The sequence below is a fragment of the Lissotriton helveticus genome, chromosome 2_1, assembly GCF_964261635.1.
Source record: "Lissotriton helveticus chromosome 2_1, aLisHel1.1, whole genome shotgun sequence".
NCBI lineage: Eukaryota > Metazoa > Chordata > Amphibia > Caudata > Salamandridae > Lissotriton > Lissotriton helveticus.
The window spans coordinates 1,365,220,142-1,365,242,083 of NC_136059.1; the positions used below are offsets into that span (position 1 = coordinate 1,365,220,142).

General features: G+C 49.5%; 1 protein-coding gene across 2 annotated transcripts in view; it reads left to right on the forward strand.

Annotated features, from left to right (window-relative positions):
- The window catches only part of HELQ (helicase, POLQ like), a 494,226-nt gene that overhangs the window by 145,266 nt on the left and 327,018 nt on the right, over positions 1–21,942 (forward strand). For both annotated transcript variants that reach the window (XM_078676301.1, XM_078676302.1), the window contains one exon: positions 19,737–19,976. In XM_078676301.1, coding sequence (XP_078532427.1) covers positions 19,737–19,976 — 240 coding nt within the window. The remainder of the gene's footprint in view (positions 1–19,736; positions 19,977–21,942) is intronic.

The window sequence follows — 21,942 nt, forward strand, 5'->3', positions numbered from 1 at the left end:
ATAACATAGAAAAGAAATACTCTGTCTAGTCTTTGCAAGTAGCGAAGGGTAGGTAATGCGGACCTTTGTCCCCCGTTGTAATCTGTCATGCCTATCTACTCCCCACTGATTGATAAACCAGTTCCACCCGGACCATTTACTAGAGGTAGGTCATCTGGCCCGACCAGAGAGCACCCCTAGTGAAAAGGACATATGCAATAATAACGAAGTGATCACTGTATCCTGTTAACAGAAACTTTAGCACGAAACAAACTAGAAAGAAAGGAATAGGAAAACGAAATCAGTAGGCCACTGATGAAATTTTTATTAAATAACGAATAAGGAAACGATAACAATACTTAATGATAAAACATATGATTGTCCTAGAAACAAGAAACGTTAGAAATAAGCCCGTAATAAGAAACATGAAAATGATAAGAGAAGCCAGGCTTGACATTGCGACGGCCACGAGGCAACGAGGCTTCATCGCCCCTCACTGCTCCAAACATGTCTGTCCCACCGCCTGCCACGCCCCAATAACGGCAACCTGGGAAAGATACAAGTCAGCAGACATCCGCCCCCATTCTGGAAACTCCCAAAGTGCAACAGGTTTGCGGCTACGCCCAGCCAGAAGACGAGATCTTCAACACATGTAGGGCGGGTCCTACTGCCAGCCGTCGGCCGGAGGTCATCGCATGAGGTGGGCCTGAGGAGAGGCCGGGGCCAACGGGATCCGGCCGCGGTGGCGGCTGCGACAACACTGGAGAGTTGTAGGGGGGAATGCCCATGCCCCCGACCCCCCCCCTCTCTCAGACAGTCTGGACCGGCTTCCATAAGAGGCCTGGGGGTGGAGAGGCCACTACGCGAATAGCCTGAAGACGGCACCACGTGCCAAGGTCTGTCCCCAGGATTAACCAAGAGACCCGTTCCTGGGGCCAGGGCGAAGAAGCGTCCGGCCGCCATCGGCTGTGGGCCCGGCCCGAAACGTGCCAGGCGTCCCCACTTCTTCAATAATGGCCGCGACAACACTGGGGGGGGATGTCTTGCACATGCCTCCGACCCCCCCCTCGTCCTCATCGCCTGGTCCGGCCATAACAAATGTCAAGCAAGACGCCGTGGGGTGCACCTGGAGGGAGAGGCGGCGCGAACAAGCCTCTCCCACCTCCCCAGGTGAAGGCTCCCCAGCTGCACCCCCAACGCTCCTCGCACCCGGCAAAGGGTTCGTCCACTGTGGCGATGCTGCGACGCCGCGCCCGACAGGTTGGAGCCCGTCTGCTCATTTGACCCCGCGATTGCCGGTAGCTGCCGAACTCTCAAAATGGCGGTCGACCTTTCAAGAGCGGGCCCAGCATGAAGGAATGGCCCGGTTGCTTGTTGACTCCACCATCATGAAAGTTCTCCTCGACCTTGAAGATTCTATAGGAGCCGCGGGAGTCCCCGACCCCCGCAGATACCCCCGATGGGGAATGACTGCCATGATTGCCCGCGGAATGATGAAAATGTAGCCGCGGGACGTCGGCGCTCCCATGCTGACGCCAGCCTCAACTTGAATGACTAGAATCCTGCAGACTACAGTTCGGATCAGTTCCGGTGAAAACCCAGTATGACCGTGTAGGAAAATTGTTGCCTCCCTCCCCCTTTGACTGATGGTTCAGACCACCGATCCTTTCTTTTGCCCTTTAATGGAACCTTTGGACTGCCGAAAGAGGCTCTGGGCCAACCACGAGTTAGTGGAGATTTAGACTATGCCTGGATCTGCCTGGATGCACCCAAAATGGCGCCGGTACAAATGAAACTTTCAACTCCTTGTTGTACCCCGATTGCTCAGCCTTGGTGTCATGGGATATGTATGTAGTTTTTAAACATATGGATTGATATAGGATGGGTACTGATTATATGTTCGGACAATGGATTGTTATAGGATGTATACTGTCAGTTCGGACGATGAATTGATATGGGATGGGTACTGATTATGTGTTCGGACAATGAAGGACAATGAATTGACATGAGATGGGTACCGATTGAACAGTCGGACAATGAATTGTTGTTAAGTTTGGCGCATCATGATTATTGAAGGTTTCAAATTTCAACACTTATGATACTCGCCCACACTGAAGTTTCGATATGATTCTATTGCACTTATCGCACTCCAATGACCACCGACTCCATTAGGTTCTGCACTGATAAATACCCCCACATGTACAGTTTTGGCCGGCCCACAGGGTTGTAGGCCCGTATTTATGCACCAACATTTTTTATTAAAGATTTTTGGAGAAAAACGTACGTAGTTGTCACGTGTGAATTGGTAAGTCTCGAATAACTGACCACTGTTTCCGATATAACTGAATTACAGGTGAAATGGCTCAGCTCGATTAGTTAAGGGTTAAAAAAAGTATAGTACGCAGAAATATTGCAAATATGAATGGTCCAGGTTTTTGTTGTATGTACTTTGCACATTTTTGTACAGCCTAAAGCAACCGCTAAAAGACCCTGGAATTCAGTCTATACTTTATATGCTACCTGTATCAGGAAAATTGTGCTAAAATGCCCCTAAGTCGCCCCGAAAGAGTGCCACCTGGCCTCCCTACATACGGTCTGTAATACCACACTTGGGTGGCCTATGCTATCCACCGGCTTCCGATAATCATCTCTCCCACACTAAAAGGTCCATCTGGGCTCAAATGCCGAGTTGGCAAGAACTGCGTTCCGTGGAGATAGACCGAGTATGTAGTAAGTAAAAGCCTTTTCGGGTTTATACGCGCTAATATGTTTTTAAATGCTGCCCCCGCCCCCCTTCTTTTTCCCTCTTTCTGCAGGTCACTTTGGAACATCGATTAAAAATACGAAAAGGAAAATGGTGATCTAACGGACGAAGAGACGGGAAAAAGGCGTCCGATTGTGGTGCCTACGCACCCCGAATAATACAACCAAAAAAAATGTGCACTCATGATTAAGCACTCTACACTTAACTAAATAGGGAAAGGTTTAAAGAATATTCTGAGGTGAGGTTTACTCTAGTACCCTCCGCTTGGAGGACTAGGAATGTTGTCAGTGTTTGGAAATTACTACGTCCTTTCCGCACCCTCATGGACCGGAAACTCAAAGCTGCCCTATTGTTCCCCCAACTGACACCCACTGTTGCCTCAGCCTGGAAACACATTAGCCCGACCAGGTTAGTTCTTGACTGGTTGCCAAAGGCGTAAGTGTGTACAACCACAAAGACCAGTAAAGGCAGCCGACAATAAAAGGAAAGAAAAGGGTAAAAAGAGCGTAGGATGCTAAGGATGCGCAGCATACAGGAAGAGATCATTATGGCCAATAACGGTTATATGTCTTGTCTTGGATTTTTGTATATAATACATGTACTGTCTCCCTCACCTGAGTATGTGTGTACGTAATGTATGGAGCTACGTCATCCCTCTGCCTGTGTTTCCGTATTACCTGTTGTTCTGTGTTGTGCGCGCACTGAATGACCCATTATTGTACACGTCTCTCTCTCTCTCCCTCTCTCCATGTCATACGTGTACCGAGTGGACCATTTAGAGTGCGGTCTCTCTCTCTCTCTCACTCTCTCACTCTCTCACTCTCTCACTCTCTCACTCTCTCACTCTCTCACTCTCTCACTCTCTCACTCTCTCACTCTCTCACTCCTCTCTCTTTCTCTCACTCTCTCACTCTCTCTTCCTCTCTCTTTCTCTCTCTCTCTCTCTCCAAAAGCCCCTGTTCCCTCTTTCTTTGTATGGTGACGTTGTGCCCCCCGGCACAAAACTTAATTGGGTCTCCTCGAATACAAAGGTGTTCTGCAAAATTGACAGGAACTAAAACGATTGTGACTTGCCATATTACTACCTCTCCTTTCTGCAAAAACGATAGAACCCGAGTTGGTAATGAAGGAAAGGACAGGTAAGACGACGGATGTCCCCTAATCTGGCCTTTTATAGGGGGACTATAACGTCAATGGCCTTCTGTTTTCCAGTTCGCTAGAAATGCAATTCCCAATGCACCGATCACTTCACCCCTCTGCACTTAAGTGCGGATGTCCAAAGCGCCCCCGCTTCTCCCGATTGACCCCAGCTCCCGGTCCAAAGCGCCCCCGTTTCCCCCGATTAACCCCAGCTTCATGTCAGCTACCCTCGAAGCGTAATTGTTGACCTTGATTAACGGTCGCTCCCCAAAGAAAAGCATGTTTAACATCTGCCCCCTCCCCCTTCTTCATGACGATAACGCCCCTGCTTGCAAGAGTTAGCCGACCCCAAAGGGAAATGTAAGATTGTCGGTACTTGGGTTAAAAAAGAAAAAGGGCGAGTCTCTACATAAGGACTCGATTTTGAGTTTGATATAATACACTGTGTATAAAAGTCCAATTTCTCTCCACATACGTCACGAGTGAACGCCATGACTTCTGACTGTGACCAATGAACTTATCCCCCACCTACTTAGGATTGGGGGCGGAATTGAGATGTATAAATGTCTTCTCCTGCCAGTTTTTCTAAAAACTTGTTTTGTACCCATTCAAAGATACAATCACCGGAGGAGAGGAGCTGGACGTGACGCACAGCCTGGCCACAGATCATGAAGCACGTGTGACCGCGACCAAAGGTGGAGCCACCGAGCAACGAGACGCGGGACGAGGCACCACTCTCAAACTCGGCAGATGAAGGAATAAAGGGCCGCCTTGAAGCCCTCGATTTGCTGACCCACTCGTGCCTGAAGTCCCCGTCCCTTTTTGAGCCCGACTGATGGGCCTGCCTGCTCGTCATCTTTTGCTCCTTTTGGTCCCTCGATGTGCTCAAAGATCTGATCCCACTCCGCCCTCTCTTCCCTTGATTATTCAACAACATCACACTTTTCGCATAACTTTTGACTATAGAATGAGGTTTTGCCACGGAAAAAGAAAGACACGTAGGTGCCCAGCATGAGGCACCCCTAAGAAAATCAGTTAAGAAACAGGACTGTGATCTAACAGCAGAGGACTGATCGTACCCTGCAACGTGTAAGGATGAATCCGAGCTGGACCTATAGCTCCACCGCCGGTGCTCAACAGCGCCAACAAAAGAAGACGGACTCTGTTAAAAAAAAAAAAAAAAAAAAAAAAAGACATTGTGACGAAAACCCCCCTTCCTGAACTTTCTACTCACCCCCTTGACCAAATTGCTTGTATCAACTTGAACTCCTCCCTCAGCCATTTTGTATTGCTTTCTAAAATGTTTCATCGATCACTCATGCATTTAGTTTTCCAAAGGTCTCTTATAGCACTGACAAGACCCGAAGGTATCAGAGCTCTTTCTACTGTATTTTGATGTTAGCGGAGAGAAAGTCAGAACATGATTCTATAATTTGTCTGAACGTTTTTCTTGATTAACCCCGACTAAAGTATAATATCGATCTCTAGACTTGTATGAAGAACCCAACAAATGTAAATTAACATGTATTGCATTCTGCCTATCGTATTGACTATATAGAATTGAACTTGCTTATGTAAAAAAGCGGCGACTGTTGAAATTAGCAATGTATGTGTACATAAGCGGCGTTCATTTGTGTTCGCTGTACCTCTTGTCGTAAGCAGAATGGATATTGCAAAGCACTGACTGTGTTATCCCGCCAGCATAGACCCATGCACACATATATACAACAGCCATTTTAGGTACCATGGTCTCTCTGTTTGCAATCGATCATCAGCCCCTTCCCTGACCCTGCAAGCATCCCCCATGCACCCTGACCGCCCCCGCTCTCACATGAACAAGTCGTGAACCCTCCCCTCCCGCATGACTCTCTCTGGGAATCACACCCCGCGCCTGACCAACACCTCCTTTTCTTCCATGAATACCCCTCCTTTTATGACCCCTTCCTCTGAGCCTTATTGTCTGCACGGACCGCTGGTCATCCCTCAGCCTGAGGATACAGTTCATTGCCCACTACTGTATGCACTCGCCCCTCTTCAAAGGGGGCTACTATTGATCATGACCGCCCCACCCCCTGAGATTCGATCAGGCGCACACATTCCAAAGGAATCAGCAGAACACTCAGCTGCGTGACAGCCCCCTCCTATTGTATGGAGGATCAGGGAACCTACTGTAGCCACGTGTTGGAATATCTTCATACTTCACAATGTCTTGATTGTAATGAAGAATGTCTGTGTGCCATAAACCTGTGTATAAAAGACGAAGCCTCAGAGAAACTTGTTAGAGCACCTCCTGAAGACACTATGAGAGTGTCCGAAATGACAGGCTCTCCTCATGAGAAATAAAACTCTGTTCTTGTTTTCCTGCTTCCAGTGCCCGTCTCTTTATTTGGTAATTATTTACGATGGGAACTAAGAGGCGCCTTGCGCCAGCAGCCTGGGCATCCGGTGCGTTATGGGCTGACTTTTCCTCAGTGCAGGCTGACATTCGGACAGGCTTGGCGCCATATGAAGGAGTGTTGAGAGCGTTCGGCGACTGCGCGCGTTTGGGGCGTGTAACTTCCTTATGTATCCATTCTGATGGAAAGATTTGTTCCGCACCACAGTGTCCAGGCGAGGTGCCCAAGCGTCAGTCGTCACACCCGAGGGTGTCTCATGTTGTAAAATGATGTAGAGCATGTAGTTGTATGTGGACGGACATGGTCTAAGGGGAGATGAAATCAAATCAACAACTAACTACAAAATAGGGACATGAGTTATACAGTAGTCAGGTAGGGGCAGAGATGTGTAGAGTTTGCCATAGCGTCGAGGAAGTGGAAGTCTGAATCAATGCGTCAGTTGTGTCTTGCGGGGAAGGCAGGCGGGGGGGGGGTCGGAACCCAGGAAATTGCACGTCGCCCGTGTAGCGGAGCTATTAGGGGGGGGTGGGCCTATGAGCGACCGGTGGGTGTGGCATTCCGGTGCGGGGCTCGGGCCCTCGTCGCAGCATTACAGATGACGGCGTAACTCCGGGAGCGGGGCAGGTAATCGTTAGTGTGTGACAGGAGAGTACAAGTCAGACAGTGCGTTGAGCCTGACGGCGACAGGAAGGTGCATGATGCATCATGTGTGTTCATTAAGGCGTCGTATCGGGGAGTAGGGGTGGCAGTGCATGCTCTTTCACGTAATTCCCTGGTCTGTACATTTCTGCAGGAAGGAGTGTAGTATGTCCTCCCATTGTTGTGCTATGGGGAATTTCCTGAGTCCTGCTGTCTCCTCCCGTTGCAGGACAGAGCACTCAGCCCGCGCCCAGTTTGTCAGTGACGGACACCAGTGTCGGAGGTGTGGGGGTGTGGCTGCTTTCCATCTCTTGGTGAGTAGTCGTTTGGCTGTGATGAGTCCAAGATCCCAGTATCTAGTCTGGACCTTATTGAGGTGCGTGCGCTTAAACAAACCCAATATACATGCTTCCCACGTGTTGGGTATGTGTTCCCTAGTGCAATGTCGGAGTATCCTGGTTACTCCGTCCCAGTATTGTTGGAGGGCAGGACAGTGCCAGAGCATGTGGAGGAGATCTGCGCCTATGAGAGAGCAGCGGCCGCAGGCCGTGTCTGTTACTGAAAAGTATTTATTTATTTTGTCTGGGGTAAGATATGCGCGGTGCAGTATATAAAATTGTATGATTTTAAAGCGAGGGTTGCGGGGGATGTTCACTGGACCAGCCAGGATCATGGCCCACTCTTTGTCCGTCCAGTCCCGCCCTCTGTCTGTCGCCCATTTTTCCCTTAGATATCCAGTCGCCTGGTGTGTATGTAGGAGAAGTGCTTGTGTTAGCCAATGAATAATATGGGTGCCGTTGCTCATGACATGCAAGTACTGTATGAAATGGTGCGTTGGTGGCTCACTAGACATGTCCCCCCAAGCGGTGGTCAACGCATGAACGAGGGATGCGTGTGTCAGGAACTGTCCAGCCGGGAGGGATGCATCCTCCACGAGGGCTGCAAAGGGTAGTAGGGCGCCGTCAGAGTAAAGGTCGCCCATCGTTTCCACTTCTGCGGTGATCCAGCTATCCAACCGTGCAGTGGATAGGGTCCCTGCCGTCGTCGGGGTGCCCAACAGTGGCAATATCGGCGCATATGGCGTCGTAGCCCGTGTTATTCGTAAGCAGCGGAGGAAGCATCTGCGTGCCACTGCAAGTAGTAGTTGTGGTGGTCTTGGAGTCCGAGTCAGCGGATGGAATAGCATTTGAATCTGGAACAGGGATCAAACGGTGGTATCTGTAGCTGTGTCGCTCAGATTCTTACCACCTAAGCAGCCCGACACCCACTGCATTTGTGCAGCCAGATAATATAATTCCATGTTTGGAACTGCTAGTCCGCCCTCTGCAGTGGGCATGTAGAGTTTCGTCAATGCGACTCGAGGCCGACCTTTGTTCCAAATCAGGTTCCGTAGCAGGACTTCAAGGTCTCGGAATACCCGGGTAGGTACATATGTTGGTATGTTCGCAAAATAGTATAACAGTCGCGGCAGCACTATCATTTTAGCTAAGGCTATGCGACTAGGGACATTGAGCGGTAGTGTGTTCCAGAACCCCACTTGTGCTCTGGTAGAGGCGATTGCCCTCATCAGGTTGCCCTCCAAGATGTCCATCGGGTCTCGGTAGATGTGTATCCCAAGATATCTGAACACACTGGGGTACCACTGCAACCTTCCACCCCCGATGCATATATCGCATTCGGGAACGTCCGGGCTGAAGGAGTAGGCCCCGGATTTGGCCCAGTTTACTCGTAATCCCGACATTTCCTCAAAGGTACCGAAGATTGTAGTAAGGGATTCTGGGACATTGTTGAGGTCCTTAACGTATAAGAGTAGGTCGTCGGCATATAAGGACACTACATGTAGTCCGTCCGCCAATGGTATTCCCCAGTCAGCTCCCTGCGACCGGAGCATCGCGGCTAGGGGCTCCACTGCTAGGGAGAAAAGCAGGGGTGACAGTGGGCAACCCTGTCTAGTGCCCCTCCGCACTTGAATAGGGTCAGAGAGTAATGCCCCAGTGCGGATTCGGACCATGGGCTTACTGTATAAGAGGCCGACCATCATCAGATAGTGATCCCCTAACTCAAATTTCTCCAGCACTGCTCGCAGGTAGGGCCACTCCACCGAGTCAAAAGCCTTCTCCAGGTCTAGCACAAGGCATCCTGCTCGCGGCCATTGTATCGTGGCGTATTCCTGCAAGCGAAATAGTCGTCGGATATTGTGGGATGTGTGCCTCGTCGGTACAAACCCGTTTTGGTCGTGATGCACCAACGCAGGAACCATAGGGGCCAGCCTACGGGCTAGAGCGGAGGCAAGAATCTTGTAGTCTGTGTTCAAAAGGGCGAGAGTGCGGTAAGAGCCCATCTGCGCGCCATCTCTGCCAGGTTTTAGTAAGGAGACAAGCGTCGCCTCATTAAGGGTCGGGGCAGGGCGAAGTCATCGGCAGTCGCGGAGTACATCTTCACCAGGTGGGGGATCAGGATGTCTGAGGCGGCCTTGTAGAACTCGGCCGGTAAGCCGTCTGGCCCCGGGGTCTTACCATTCGAGAGGTTAAAGATAGTGTCGCGGAGTTCCTCGGGGTCCAGTGGTGTTCCTCGGTCATCCCGTTGTGTCGCCGTCAGGGCAGGCAACCGTATGTCAGAGAGATAGTCCAGAATGGCAGGTAGCGGGACATGGAGTCGGGAGAGGTATAGGCCAGTGTAATGTTCCGTGAATGCCTCATGTATTTGGCGCTGAGAGTATAGCGACCTGCCATCTCCGGCTTGTATGGTCGATATTGGAGCCGATCGGTCTTCCCGTGCGATCAGCCAGGTCAGCAATCTGCCCGGTCTGTCACCTTGTCTGTGGGTCCGAGCAGAGTGTGCCGCAAAGTTAACATTTTTCAGACGGTCTAGTAGGCGGTCATGTTCCGTCCTAGCAGCAGTCAGTCGGGCGTCCGCACCCCCCCCCCCCCCCGCAAGGCATTCGAGGTCTAGTAGGTCCGATTCCAGTCTCGTCAGGTCCTGTTCAATTTGGCGTCTCATGTGTCCCTGTGTTCCTAGGCAGTGTCCCCGTGTCACCACTTTGAAAGCATCCCACTCGGTTTGGGGAGAGGACGCCGTACCAGCATTTAGCTCAAAGTATTGGGCCGATTGCGTGAGCAAGGATTCTCGGAATGTCACGTCGAGTAAGAGGTCAGGTTGGAGGCGCCAGGTGGGAATGGGAGGATGCGGGGCGTCCCATGCAATGGTCAGCGTGTGAGGGTTGTGATCCGAGTGGGTGCGGCCCATGTATTGAGAGTCTAGGACTAGCGGAAGGAGGTCGGGGGAAACCATGTATTTGTCCAAGCGGACATGTAATGCATGCGCGCCTGACCAATAGGAGTATGTGCGTGTCGTGGGGTTGCGGGTCCTCCATGCCTCTTGTAGGCGCCATTGTTGGGCCCAGTTGAGGAGAGCCTTCGTCGTGACGTGTGCCTGAGCGTTAGGTGGGGGAGCAGTCGACCTGTCTAAGTGTATGTCCAGGACACAATTATAGTCTCCTCCAAGGATCCACGGAAGCCCATGCCAGGGCGCCAGCGCCGTGGAGAGGCAGTCGAGGAAGCCCCCCTGTTCGGTGTTAGGGGAGCATATGGAGGCAAGCACCACCGGGTGCCCATCAAGTCTGCCCCTCACTATAACGTACCGGCCTCCCGCGTCTATCTGTGTATCCAGGTCTGCCCAAGGTGTCCCCGGCTTTATCCATATGAGTGCCCCACGGGCATAAGAGGAGTATTCAGTGGCATAAATTTGACCGCGCCATCTCCTACGCAGCGCGTGGACCTCAGCCTTGTTGAGATGTTTCCTGCAATAAAACTACATGGAATTTATGACGACGTAAATATGAGTATATTTGGTAACGTCTCGATGGTGTGTGCATTCCTCTCACATTCCATGTGCAGATCTTAATCTCAACCATAGTCACTATCTTGGTATGAGGCATCCGCCTCTCCTGTCACCCCCCCTTCAGGCAACCGCCTCCACAAGGCACCTCGCCCCCCCCCTCACCCCCCGCAGACACAAACTCCAACATTTCTATCAAAGGCATAGGCAGTGCTCTGACGTGGGGAAGGAGGAATGTAACTGGGTTTACAAACAGTGCTAAACGGCAGTAAATACCAAAAGGTCGGCAACGGAACATGTTGCCGTCCAAACACGCCAATAGGGCGAAATATTAACGTTCAAGTCTAGGGGGCAGCTTGAGCTAGGTATCAATAAGGCAGTTCTCCAATGTCTAATCAAGTGAGATAGATTTGTCTGTTGCCCCTCCCCGGACCACAAATGATTCCCACTATATAGTCAAATGCGGCATCCAAATGGGCCATGCCTTCACTGATGGTTCAGACCCCGGGTGACCATGCATACATCAGTGAGAGAGACAAACAGTATCCCCCGATTGTGCGGGGTAGAAGCTCGTCCACGTGTTAGTGGCGGGCGAGACAACAAACCCACCCCCTCGGTGCCCCCCCAGCGTCCATACCTCAGGGTGGATGTTTACTGCGCTAGGGCTTTTCTGTCTGTTCCCAGGGCGGCGAGGGGCCTCCCCAGTTGCAGCCGCGTCCGCTACATCTCAGTGACCGGTTGTCAATGAGACTCACCTCCGCCGCCCCGGTGCCAGTCGTCGGTTGCATGTGTCACGCTTCAATGGGGCATATCAGCCGTTTGTGGCGTGACTTCCGGAAGCTCCACCGATAGTTGAGAGTCTGGAATCCCGTAGATAGCTTCATCGTCGCTTTGAGCCATCTGCGGGCTTGTTGCTTGAGCATTGTCTGAGGTTGGTGAGGCACTTAGTTGGGATACTCTACGGAGAGCGTCCCGTTGTTCCTGGAGCATTAGGTCCAGTGGCGGGGAGTGGTGAGTCGCATCGTCCGGGCGGTTGTTCGCGTGGCCCCTGTTCCTGCGTCTGCGTCGCGGTCCTCGTCCTCGGGGTCGCGTCTCAGGATGTTGTGCATTTCTCGGCGCCGTGTCCGTTCCGCTATCGAGCCAGTCGCTCACCTCCACAGGGTTGTTAAAGAAGTAGGTTTTGTCTCGCGCCACTACCCTCAGCTTCGCAGGGAAGAGTAGGGATTACTTGAGGCCTGCTTCACGTAGTCGACGCTTTACGTCCAGGAAATCATGGCGTTGGCGCTGTACTTGTATGGTGTAGTCAGGGAAGAACATCACCGTGGTGTTATCAATCCGGACCTCCCCGAGCCGCCTGGTTTCCCTTAAGATAGTGTCTCTGTCTCGGTAGTTCAGGACCTTGAAGAGTAGCGGTCTCGGGTTGGAGCCGGTAGTGTGAGGCCTCGTGGGTACTCGATGCGCTCGTTCCACCACAAACTGCGGCGAGAGTGTGTCTTCAGGTAATAGCTCACGTATCCAGTCTTCCACTCGTTGAGCCGGTCTGGCACCCTCCCATTTTCCGGGACTCTGACGAGCCTGATGTTGTTGCGTCTCGCCCTCCCTTCCGCGTCCTCGGCTCTGTCCTCTAGGAATTCTACCCTTTTCAGGAGATCTTGTACTTGCTTGTCAGTGTGTGAGACCTTGGGGCCAAGGTCAGTCACCGTTCCCTCCAGCATCTTAGTGCGATCGGCCAATTTCTTGTGGTCTTCTCGCAGGTGGGTAAGGTCTATGGCGACACTGTCTATCTTAGATTCCAGGGACGTCCTGGTCTGGTGGAGGGATTGTTCCAAGCGTTCCATGGCAGCGAGCATGGTATCCAACCGTGATGTAACTTGGTCAGCCGCCATCTTGCGTAATGTCTTGTCTGATTTTCCCTTCGGCGGGGCTCCTCCGGTGCCAGTGCGGGTTCTCACTCCTCCGGACATATGCGAGATGGCTCCACCGGTAGTAAAGCCAGGGGGCGGGGTAACCGTCGTCCCCAGGTCCAGCCGCGTCGCCAGAGCACAGGGGGGGTGCTCCCGGCACTTGTGTCCGCAGGGTAGCGCAGCTTTTCTTCTATGCGTTTCCCACGGGATAGGTGGGCCTGTGTAGCGGTGTGTTGTGGCAGGCTGCCAAACCTAGTCCCAGGTACCGTGTGCCTCCCGCTGGTAGTCGGGCCCCCAGGTGATTCCGATCCCACAGTTGCAGGGGCTTCAGGTCCTTTTCCAGGCCAGTGGGAGGGGTCTGCCTGCGATTTGTGGTTGCTGGGGAGTCCGGGTACACCAAGCGCAGCTAATGTTCACCGGCAACTGATCGCCAGGAGCAGTGGTGTTGCGTCCCAGTGGCCCCCCAAGGAACGATCAACGCAGCATTCGATCAGGGCCCACAGTGTCCGCCTCATGCAGTCTTCCGCTTCCTGAAAGGCGGGACCGCGCCTCGAAGTGTCGCAGCCAACTGGCACTGTGCCTCCCAGGTCTGCTCGCTGCACTAGGATATAGGGGGGGGTGGGGAGTCCCAATCCAGTAGTGTCCCCGTCCCCCCCCCCCCCCCCGGCCTCGCGAGGAGGCGCCGGGCGCAGTGGGGTATGGGCACCGTCTATGCGTGTGTGCAGCTGGTGGGGGCCAGTCGTCGTGGATATCAGCACCTCTGCGTGGCTCCGGGCTTGTCCATGGAGGGAGCGTCAGCGGTTGGGGGGGCCGCCAGTGCAGGGCCTCCGGCTCTCCTGCAATGTCGCCAGGCAACTGCGTCCGACACCACCCCGGAAGGGGGGGAGGGGGGCATAGGGGGCAATCCGCCTGGGGGTCCCCGGGGGCCCGTGTCCAGCTAGGGTCGGATGTTGGCGAGTTCCGTCGCGCTGAGCATGCCAGTAGTGTGGGTCCCAGTGGAGGGAAGGTCGGTGTCGTCCCTCCGTATCCGGCAGTTGGGGCCCTCTCACCTTCGCCTCCGGGCCACTTTATGGGCGGCAGCCGCGCTGCCACCAGCGCATGGGTAGTCAGCCTGGTGTCTGCACTCCAAGCTCGGGCGCCGGCCGTCTTCCTCTAGCGCCCCGCCAGGTGTTGTTGGGCCAGATCCCCCTCAAGGCGGCAGGCAGCAAGTCCCATCGGCCTCCGGGCCCAGGGCCTGGTGTGCGGTCTTCGCCTCGCAGTCGTTTCCGCCGACCGGGTGGTCACAGGCTCCCCCCGGCCGAATCGCCGTGTGGTGCATGCGTAGGCATCTCGGTGCTTACTTCCCTGGCCTGGGTTACCGTCGGCTCCGGGCTCCCAGCTCTCACGCTGCTTCCCCGTGTCCCACCCGGTAGCTGCGATCGTCTCCACCACAGCGGGGGGGGGGGTGCAGGGTACAGATTGTCCGGGGGGGGGGGGGTCCCAAGACCCGCGCCTCAATGTAAGTAGATGTGGGCGAGTTAGGATAGTAGGCCGCGTGGTGAGGCCCAGTTGCACGGCCCAAGCCACGGCCTCTCGTAGGCCACCTCGCCGGCCGTGAGACAGCAAGTCCCACCAGGGAGCTCTGGGAAAGTCCGGTGCTTTTGCGGCTGTCCCCAGAAGCAAAAGTCGGCTAGGATGTCGAGGAAGGTTGGTAGATGGCCCGCCTGCAGTTTCAGGCTTTTTCGGTGTAAAATGCCGGATAAGTGGTCCGGGGAAGGGGAAGCTCAGCTCGGAGCTCTACCCGGGTGCTGCTGCTCTCATTGCGTGCCTAGCCACGCCCCGTAAACAAGACTATTTAATGGTGCGGTTTACCTGTCAGGCAGTTGACCAGTATTTTAGCATGACTCCAATAAAGCGTTTTGATGCCCAATTCTCTATCACTTAGATCACATACACAGAAGAGATGGCAAGGTAGAATAAAAACACACATTGTATGCCCCTTTTTTATATTTTACATTTAGGGTTTTTGTTTTGCCTGATGTCCTTGTTTGAGGTATATCAAGCAATGTGCCTGTTCTCTATCGCTCAGACCATACCCATAGAAGAGAGGGCAGGGTAGAGTAGAAAAACACTGTATTTCCCCTTTCATATTGTAATTCTAGCTTTATGTCGCCCGATGTTGACGTTCGAGGTATATTGAGCCATATGCGTGTTTTTTGGAATGAGCCCACCACCCACATGGTGACCAATCCTTATTCAAATCGCACTCCCTTTGTAGTAGAGACTAGTGCATGAGTGCTACCAACGAAGCTTCCCACCATGCCTCCTTTATCAAAAGTTTCACCATGCCCGAGGATCTTGTTGTTCCCGCTACTTGCCGCTGGTACAATGATCGGGGTGCGGAAGGTCTCCTTAGTACCTCATTGGTGGAATGGCTCTGCATGGTGACAGAACATCGAGGCGTAGCAGGATGTTGATTGTCCTGACTCTCGAGCGGTGCTGGGAAACGTAGTTCCGTCACCAAGAGGTGGAAACTCTAATCAGCCAGTGGGTCTTTTGATTTTTATTAATCTTGTACGTACCTTGGAGTGGTTATAAAAAAGTTAAAATCTTTGATTTTCTGATTCTTTGAGTGTTCCAGAGATAAACTGACTCACTACTACTAGTTCCACCCAAAAGTCAAGAGAGAATCGCCCCTACAAGTTATTAGAGGAAGGTAGGTCTCGGGCTAATATACTGTGAAGATCACATTTCTTTGTTCGCAGCTAGTCGCGGTTCTCTGCCTCACCTAAAGGGCGATTCTCCCTTGACTTCTGGGTGGAATGAACCTTTTTGCATTGCAGCAGGTGCCGTGTACATTGTTGATGTGGGGATCCGATATTCACGTACGGACCCCACCATCACACTATATAGGGTAGGCATCACTTCGGTCCTGATAAAATGCCAGTTGACCCTCCTGGCAGTCGCGGCATGAAACATGTTGACCCTACTTCACCTGTACTATAGCTATTAGGGTACATTATCGCCTCCAATAACTCCTTTGTTTTTATTGTGTCAAGGGACCACCACTCCATTAAAGTTCACTTGGCTCCCTTAGACTGGTTTTAAATTACCTCAATACCACCCTATTTTACCCCCTCACCTGCACTCCTCATGCGGCCATTTGGTCAAAGGATCTCGGCCAAAGAGCCCCAAGGCCCGTCATGCATTGCAGCGCCGGCTTGACGAGGAGCACCAGATGATGAACATGATACCCTACTAGGGGTGTGAGGGCACCTTGATCTGAGCACTCCGATCCCCCCTGTGATCCGTCTGGTCGGACCTTTGATTCCACCTATCTAGGGTCTATGCAGCCAATTACATGAGGAACTGCTCCCTCTATATTTATTGTATATTGACTCTGGAGGAGTAGGGGTACAGGCCCTCGTTAAATATTACACCTCGTCCCTCTCTTGAAAAAATGTACTCTTTCTAAGACATACCATTCCATTTCGTCCGCTCCATGTCCTTTCTCAATGTAATGTGCCGTAAGTTTTGTGGCATCTCTTTTACATCTAATGGTGCTCTGGGTGTCATACCGATGTACATGGGCATTTTATTAAATATACAGCATTTGTGGTTTTACAGTTGGTCAGATTTGCTAGTTTCCAGGGTGTTTCTAACCCACTCTCCTGGTTAAGGGGCATACGCAACAGCTGGCGCAAGGCGAGTGTCCCACGGACAGTTGCAAATTTCACAGAGTGGTTTTATTACTTTGAGACTCCAGTCCTCTTGGCCTGGTGTGTACAACTAGGTCTTTGATGTTTGTCGCTCTCTTAAATGAGTACATGGGCTTGGCAAGATCGAGTCCCCCCAGATTTGAGGATCACCAGTTTTGATTATTCATATTCTGGAAAGTGCTAGACATAGTGCTATAAGTCGAAACACATATCAATTTGTCACAGGTCGGTTTTTCATGGGTCATTAGTAGTTGATCTTTGTTGTTGTTTAGGGCTTGCTTTTTTGATCATCTTTGATGGATACTTTTTCGTAGTTATTTTTTCTGTCAGTTTTTTGGCATGTACCATGTAATCTCTCACCTCCGAGCAGTTGCGTCTAAGTTATAGAAACTGCCCTGCTGGCAAATGTTTTTGCAGGCCAAATGGGTGATAACTCTCAAACAGCAGTGTTGTGATTAGGTGGTTTAAAGAACACTTCGCTTTTCAGCATCCCATAATTTTCTTTAATCATTTGGTTCAAGAATGATAATTCACTTATCTGATGGAGATGGTAAACCACAGGAAAGGGTTTAGTGCATTGAGCTATTCCCTGAACTCTCAGGCCTCATCTTTGGTCCCTCTCCAAATCAGGAGCACATCATCAATGTAGTGTTTCCATAATTTTATCTTATCCTGAAAGGGATTCAGGTCATCTAAGATTAATTCAGATTCAAATGAGCGAACATACATACAGACAGGCCAGGCTGGGAGTAAAAGTCCTCACCGTAGAAGTGTTGTGCACCTGAAGAAGTTCTTCGAACTGGAAAAAGTTTTGAGTGATTGCCAGGTGGGCCAAGTCCAGTACAAACTTATATGGTGTGATGGATTCCCATTCAATCTCCTTCAAGATCTTACTCACTAACTCTAGTGTAGCTTCCTTTGGGATGTTTGTGTAAAGGGATTCAACATCCAATGAGATAAGTAATTTGTTGGTTTGTTAAAGGGCAGATTCCCTGATCATCTGCACTTGATTCAGCTGCTCCACGAAGGGAATAATGCAAAAGTAAGATGCGGTGTGAAGGGAGAATTAAATTAGGCTTTCCCTGTGAACTAGGGCGTGTGCCAGAGGTGTGTACTTGCCCCAACACTTTTCCTCCTGTACATTAACAACTGTATTGCCTACCTTTTGAGTTGCGTAAATGACTCCCCAACCCTGGTGGGAGAAAAAATACCAGCGCTTTTCGCTGACGATATGTTGTTGCTGACTAAACTAGGAGGGGGCTTCAAAACTTGATTGACAGTTTCAGCCAATTCTGTGAAGACTTTGGCATTGAAATTAATATGTCTAAGACCATATGATTAACACTAGGACAGGCAAGGCGAGGGAGGGCCATCCTGGCGGGCTCTGAAATACTGGAGAGCCCAGCAGTTCGCTAATCCAGATATCAGGCTGGATGATTACGGGTCCTGGGACCCACAGGCCACCAAGAGCACTTCAATAGTGAAACATCGAGCTGCAGCCATACACAACTTTGCCAGAAAGAAGCCTTCTCCCCTGCTAGTCCAGCAAATGAAATTTTCAAAGCACAAGCAAGGGAGGGGGCTGCACTATATGGGACAGATTTATGGGGCCATTACAACACAAATGCCGCAAGCACAGCAGAAAATATTTTCCTTGGGGGTCTTTTAAACTTAGGGTAAGGCACACCGTTGGTCCCCCTTTGTTTTGACTCGGATCAACGAGAGATCGTTACAAATAGCATTGAGAGCTTTATTGTTCTGGGTTCGTATTTGCAGTACCCATTAAATTGTGCCACCTTAGAGAGAGGGCCTTTAAGAGGTTATTAGGTCCAATGGGGTGGGAAAGGTCAGATGGCTGGGGTTGATAAAAAATGCCTGGATCCAGCTAGGGTAACAGAAATTGTGACTGAGCCGCACAGTCTATTTCTCATGGGGACGCTCTTAAAGTAAAACAACTGGCCCAGGAGTAAGTTATTAACGGCAGGGATCGTTTATTCATGGTAGATCCCCTAACAAATGCTTTCCTTCTCCACAAATCCGTAACCAAGAACTGTCCAAGAAACTGAGGAGTACTTGTTTTGCCCACTCTATGCCAGCCCCAGAAACAAATGGATCATCTTACTGCTTACAACTTCGATTGGAAGCTTTTAGAAAATACAAAAGTGACACCGCCTCGGTTGTGGCTGTCTCTAAATTTTTGCTGGGGCAAATAGAACTCTAAAGCACTAGGCCCAGCACAAGCAGTCACACCCTAAATGTTCTATGTGCAATTTTGATTATAGGATGATTGTAATTGTCTGATTATGTACTGTATGTGATTTTGCAAGTTTTTATTGGTGTTTAAATGTATTTTTTCATAGTGTTTTAACATATTGCTTATGTATTTTTGATGATTAAACTGATGTCTCGAACTATCAAATAAATGAATGAATGATATTAGAAACAGTTTTTTTTATAATGTATTTGGATCTTGTCTCCATTGGTGATGTGGGGAACCACTGTGTCAGTATTTTATCGGACTCACAGACTACTAATAGTTATGATAAAGACTCTTCAACTTATCTTAGCATGAGACCTTTTTTTTATACAATGATATTGATTAATTCTGAGGTATCACATTTTCATAAAATAAAGGAGAAGAACTTTTGATTGCAGCACGTTTTGTGATAGAGAATTTGTGCAGTTCATGTATTACTTGATTTTGGATTTATTTTTAATATGCACTGCGATGCAGTACTGAACAACATACACTTGGACTCCTTGGCATGTTTGAAGTGCTATGGTGTTTTGCTGACCCAAATTAAATCGAGCACAAGGATGTTGAAAACTGCACATTCTACAACTGAAAAATAAGTGTATTATACTGCTGCTTTCACAAGAGGTAGGTAACTTTTTGTAAGATATTAGGACCAGCTAGAAAAAGCTGTGTGACTTTTATGTCGTTAAAAATATTACATTTTGCTTAATAATGTAGACAATGGTTCAAGGGTAGCGATAATATAACTAGTACTTTAGAAGAGCAGAACACTAGCACAGCACAGAAAGACAACATATATTTGAGGGCTCTAAAACAGATCTGAAAATAAAGGACACATGCTATGGAAGATGTCAAAGAAACATGTGGGAACACCATATGTACACAGTCTGTGAGACTATATCAAATATACCTTTCATAGAATGTTAAGGCAAGCTCTCTGAAAACTTTTATACCACGTCTTTCAATTATTTTAAGACTTTGGAAAAACCCAAACATGACATTTGGTGTTCATTGAAGAAGCTATACTATAATTTGAAAGGATGGCCTCATCTTTTCCTGTTTTATTTGACTATATTTGACAAAGAGATGGTTTATTAAAATGGGCATATTTTTCCTCTACAGAGCCTATTTAAGTCGCAAGCAAAATGAAAAAGAAACTCTTCTTAAAGACCTGAGGAGTACTGGCGACGGGATCCTTTGCCCTGTATTGAAACGCACCATACCCTTTGGGCTTGCCTACCATCACAGTGGTCTTACCAGCGATGAAAGGAAGCTTGTTGAAGAAGCCTATTCGGCAGGTGTTCTCTGCTTGCTTACTTGCACATCCACTCTAGCTGCTGGAGTCAATCTTCCTGCTCGAAGGTGTGTCTGTTATGAATAATCTGTGAATTAAAATATTCTGTAATATTCTACTTCGTGTAAAGTGGAAGCTACTTCAGGCTTGAAGGAAGTTGGCACACTCTTGGTCGCTCTTCCCTGAAGGTTGATGCAGCGTCAGTAATTCCTGCATTATAGTGTGGCAAAGTGCTAAGCGAAGGTATTAGTTTTTATAGTGTATGACACTTATTCAGAGGACTTCGTTCAGAGAAACATGTTACCCTTATCCAACTAAGTGCTAATAATTTGTCATACAGTAAAATCAAAAGATATATTGATCTATGTTCGAAATGGGGGTCTCTAGTTGCCAGGTTGATATCCTGTCCCAGTAGGGACCCTTCTTCCTAGTCAGAATAAGGGGGATACACTACTGAAATAACGTCAAGGCAGGAGGTGGAGACAACATTGTTTAAGGTAGACCAGGCCTATTCAGGTGCAATCGAATCTCCTCCCACTACTCTAATTGCAGCCCAGGTATACTCAGCCCAGCCCTGACTCATCCAGGAATTCAGTGAATACACATCCCCAGCTCCTGTCACTCCAAAGCCAGACAGTCAATCCCCAACTTAGCAGAGGCACACAGGATGATTAAGCAAAAAAATGCCTACTTTCTAAAAGTAAAACTCCGTCCATCATCCCCTTTGGTTTTGCTTTGTTCGCCCTAAGTTGGCAGGGTATGCCCAGACGTGGGTCCCTTGCTCAGTTTGCCACTGGATTCAAGCTAGCCTGGCGGATGACTGCTGATTATCCAGAAACCGGTCCCAGCATGCATGTTTCCGGTCCAGGGAAAACATGGCTTGGCAGTTCGGGCTGGACTGTTCCCATGAGGCACAGGGTCAGACTGATTTGCATATGGCCATGTCTGAACTGGGGTGGCGGTGTGAGCTAAAGAATGATGATAGATTAAACCCAGATCAGTTGACTGGGGGTGAGTGCCCGCATTGTTCAACACTCCATCCATCAACCTCTTTGGTTTTACTTTCTAAAAGTGGCATTTTCAACCACACAATATAAAAATCATCTTTACTAAAAGATGCATTTTTACATTCTGAGTTCAGGCATACTAAACTCCATTTCTCTATGTTGTCCTAATGGGAAGTTATACTTGTAAGATGTTACAACGTATCTCCGCATTTGATTTACAGGGCCTGGCATCCTCAGGGCACTTCTCTAGGGTCTGACCAGTAAATCAAATATGCCTATCATGGAAACACCGATCCATAGCACAATTTACAACGGGACACTTTCACTTTAACACTGAACAGCAGTGAGAAAGAGCGCAGAGCCCCTAGCCAGAAAAAACAGAGTAAAAACCGGGAGGTCAGAAAGCAAAAACTCAGGGGAAACACACCAAAAGATGCCAAGTCTAACACAGCAAGAATGCTTTCCCTCCAGTTAGGTCTCCTCCTCCGTGGTATCTTAACATTGTGTTATTTAAATTAATGGGACCTCCATTTTATCCCATTCATACAGCCTCTTTACAACACCTTACATGGAAAGCAGCTTCCATGGTTTCACATAAATCAACCTATTTCCTTGCCTACTCTTCTTTCCTAATACAGCAACTCCAGCCTAGAGATATTTGCATTCTTCTGATGCATCCAGAGTTCTGACATTCTATTTAAGTATTACTAGAGATATAACGCAATCTGATAGGCTCTTCATAAATTATGGGCCAACAAAAGCAGATTTCCCTTTTACAAAAAGTTTAGTCTTTTTTTTTAGAGCCAGATTTTATTGGGTTTTCAAACAGTCTCATCTTAGATGAATCACATTCATATTATAAATGCATTTGTATATGCTTACTCTCTGGTGCGTGTAATCAAACTGCCCTAGAACTAAACTCCGCCAAGTCATATTCCGCTCGTAGCTCTTCAAAAGGGAGCGTTACTGATTCTCAGTATAGGTCACCCATCTCTTCAGACCTGCCTCTTCCCAGACCTCTAACCCC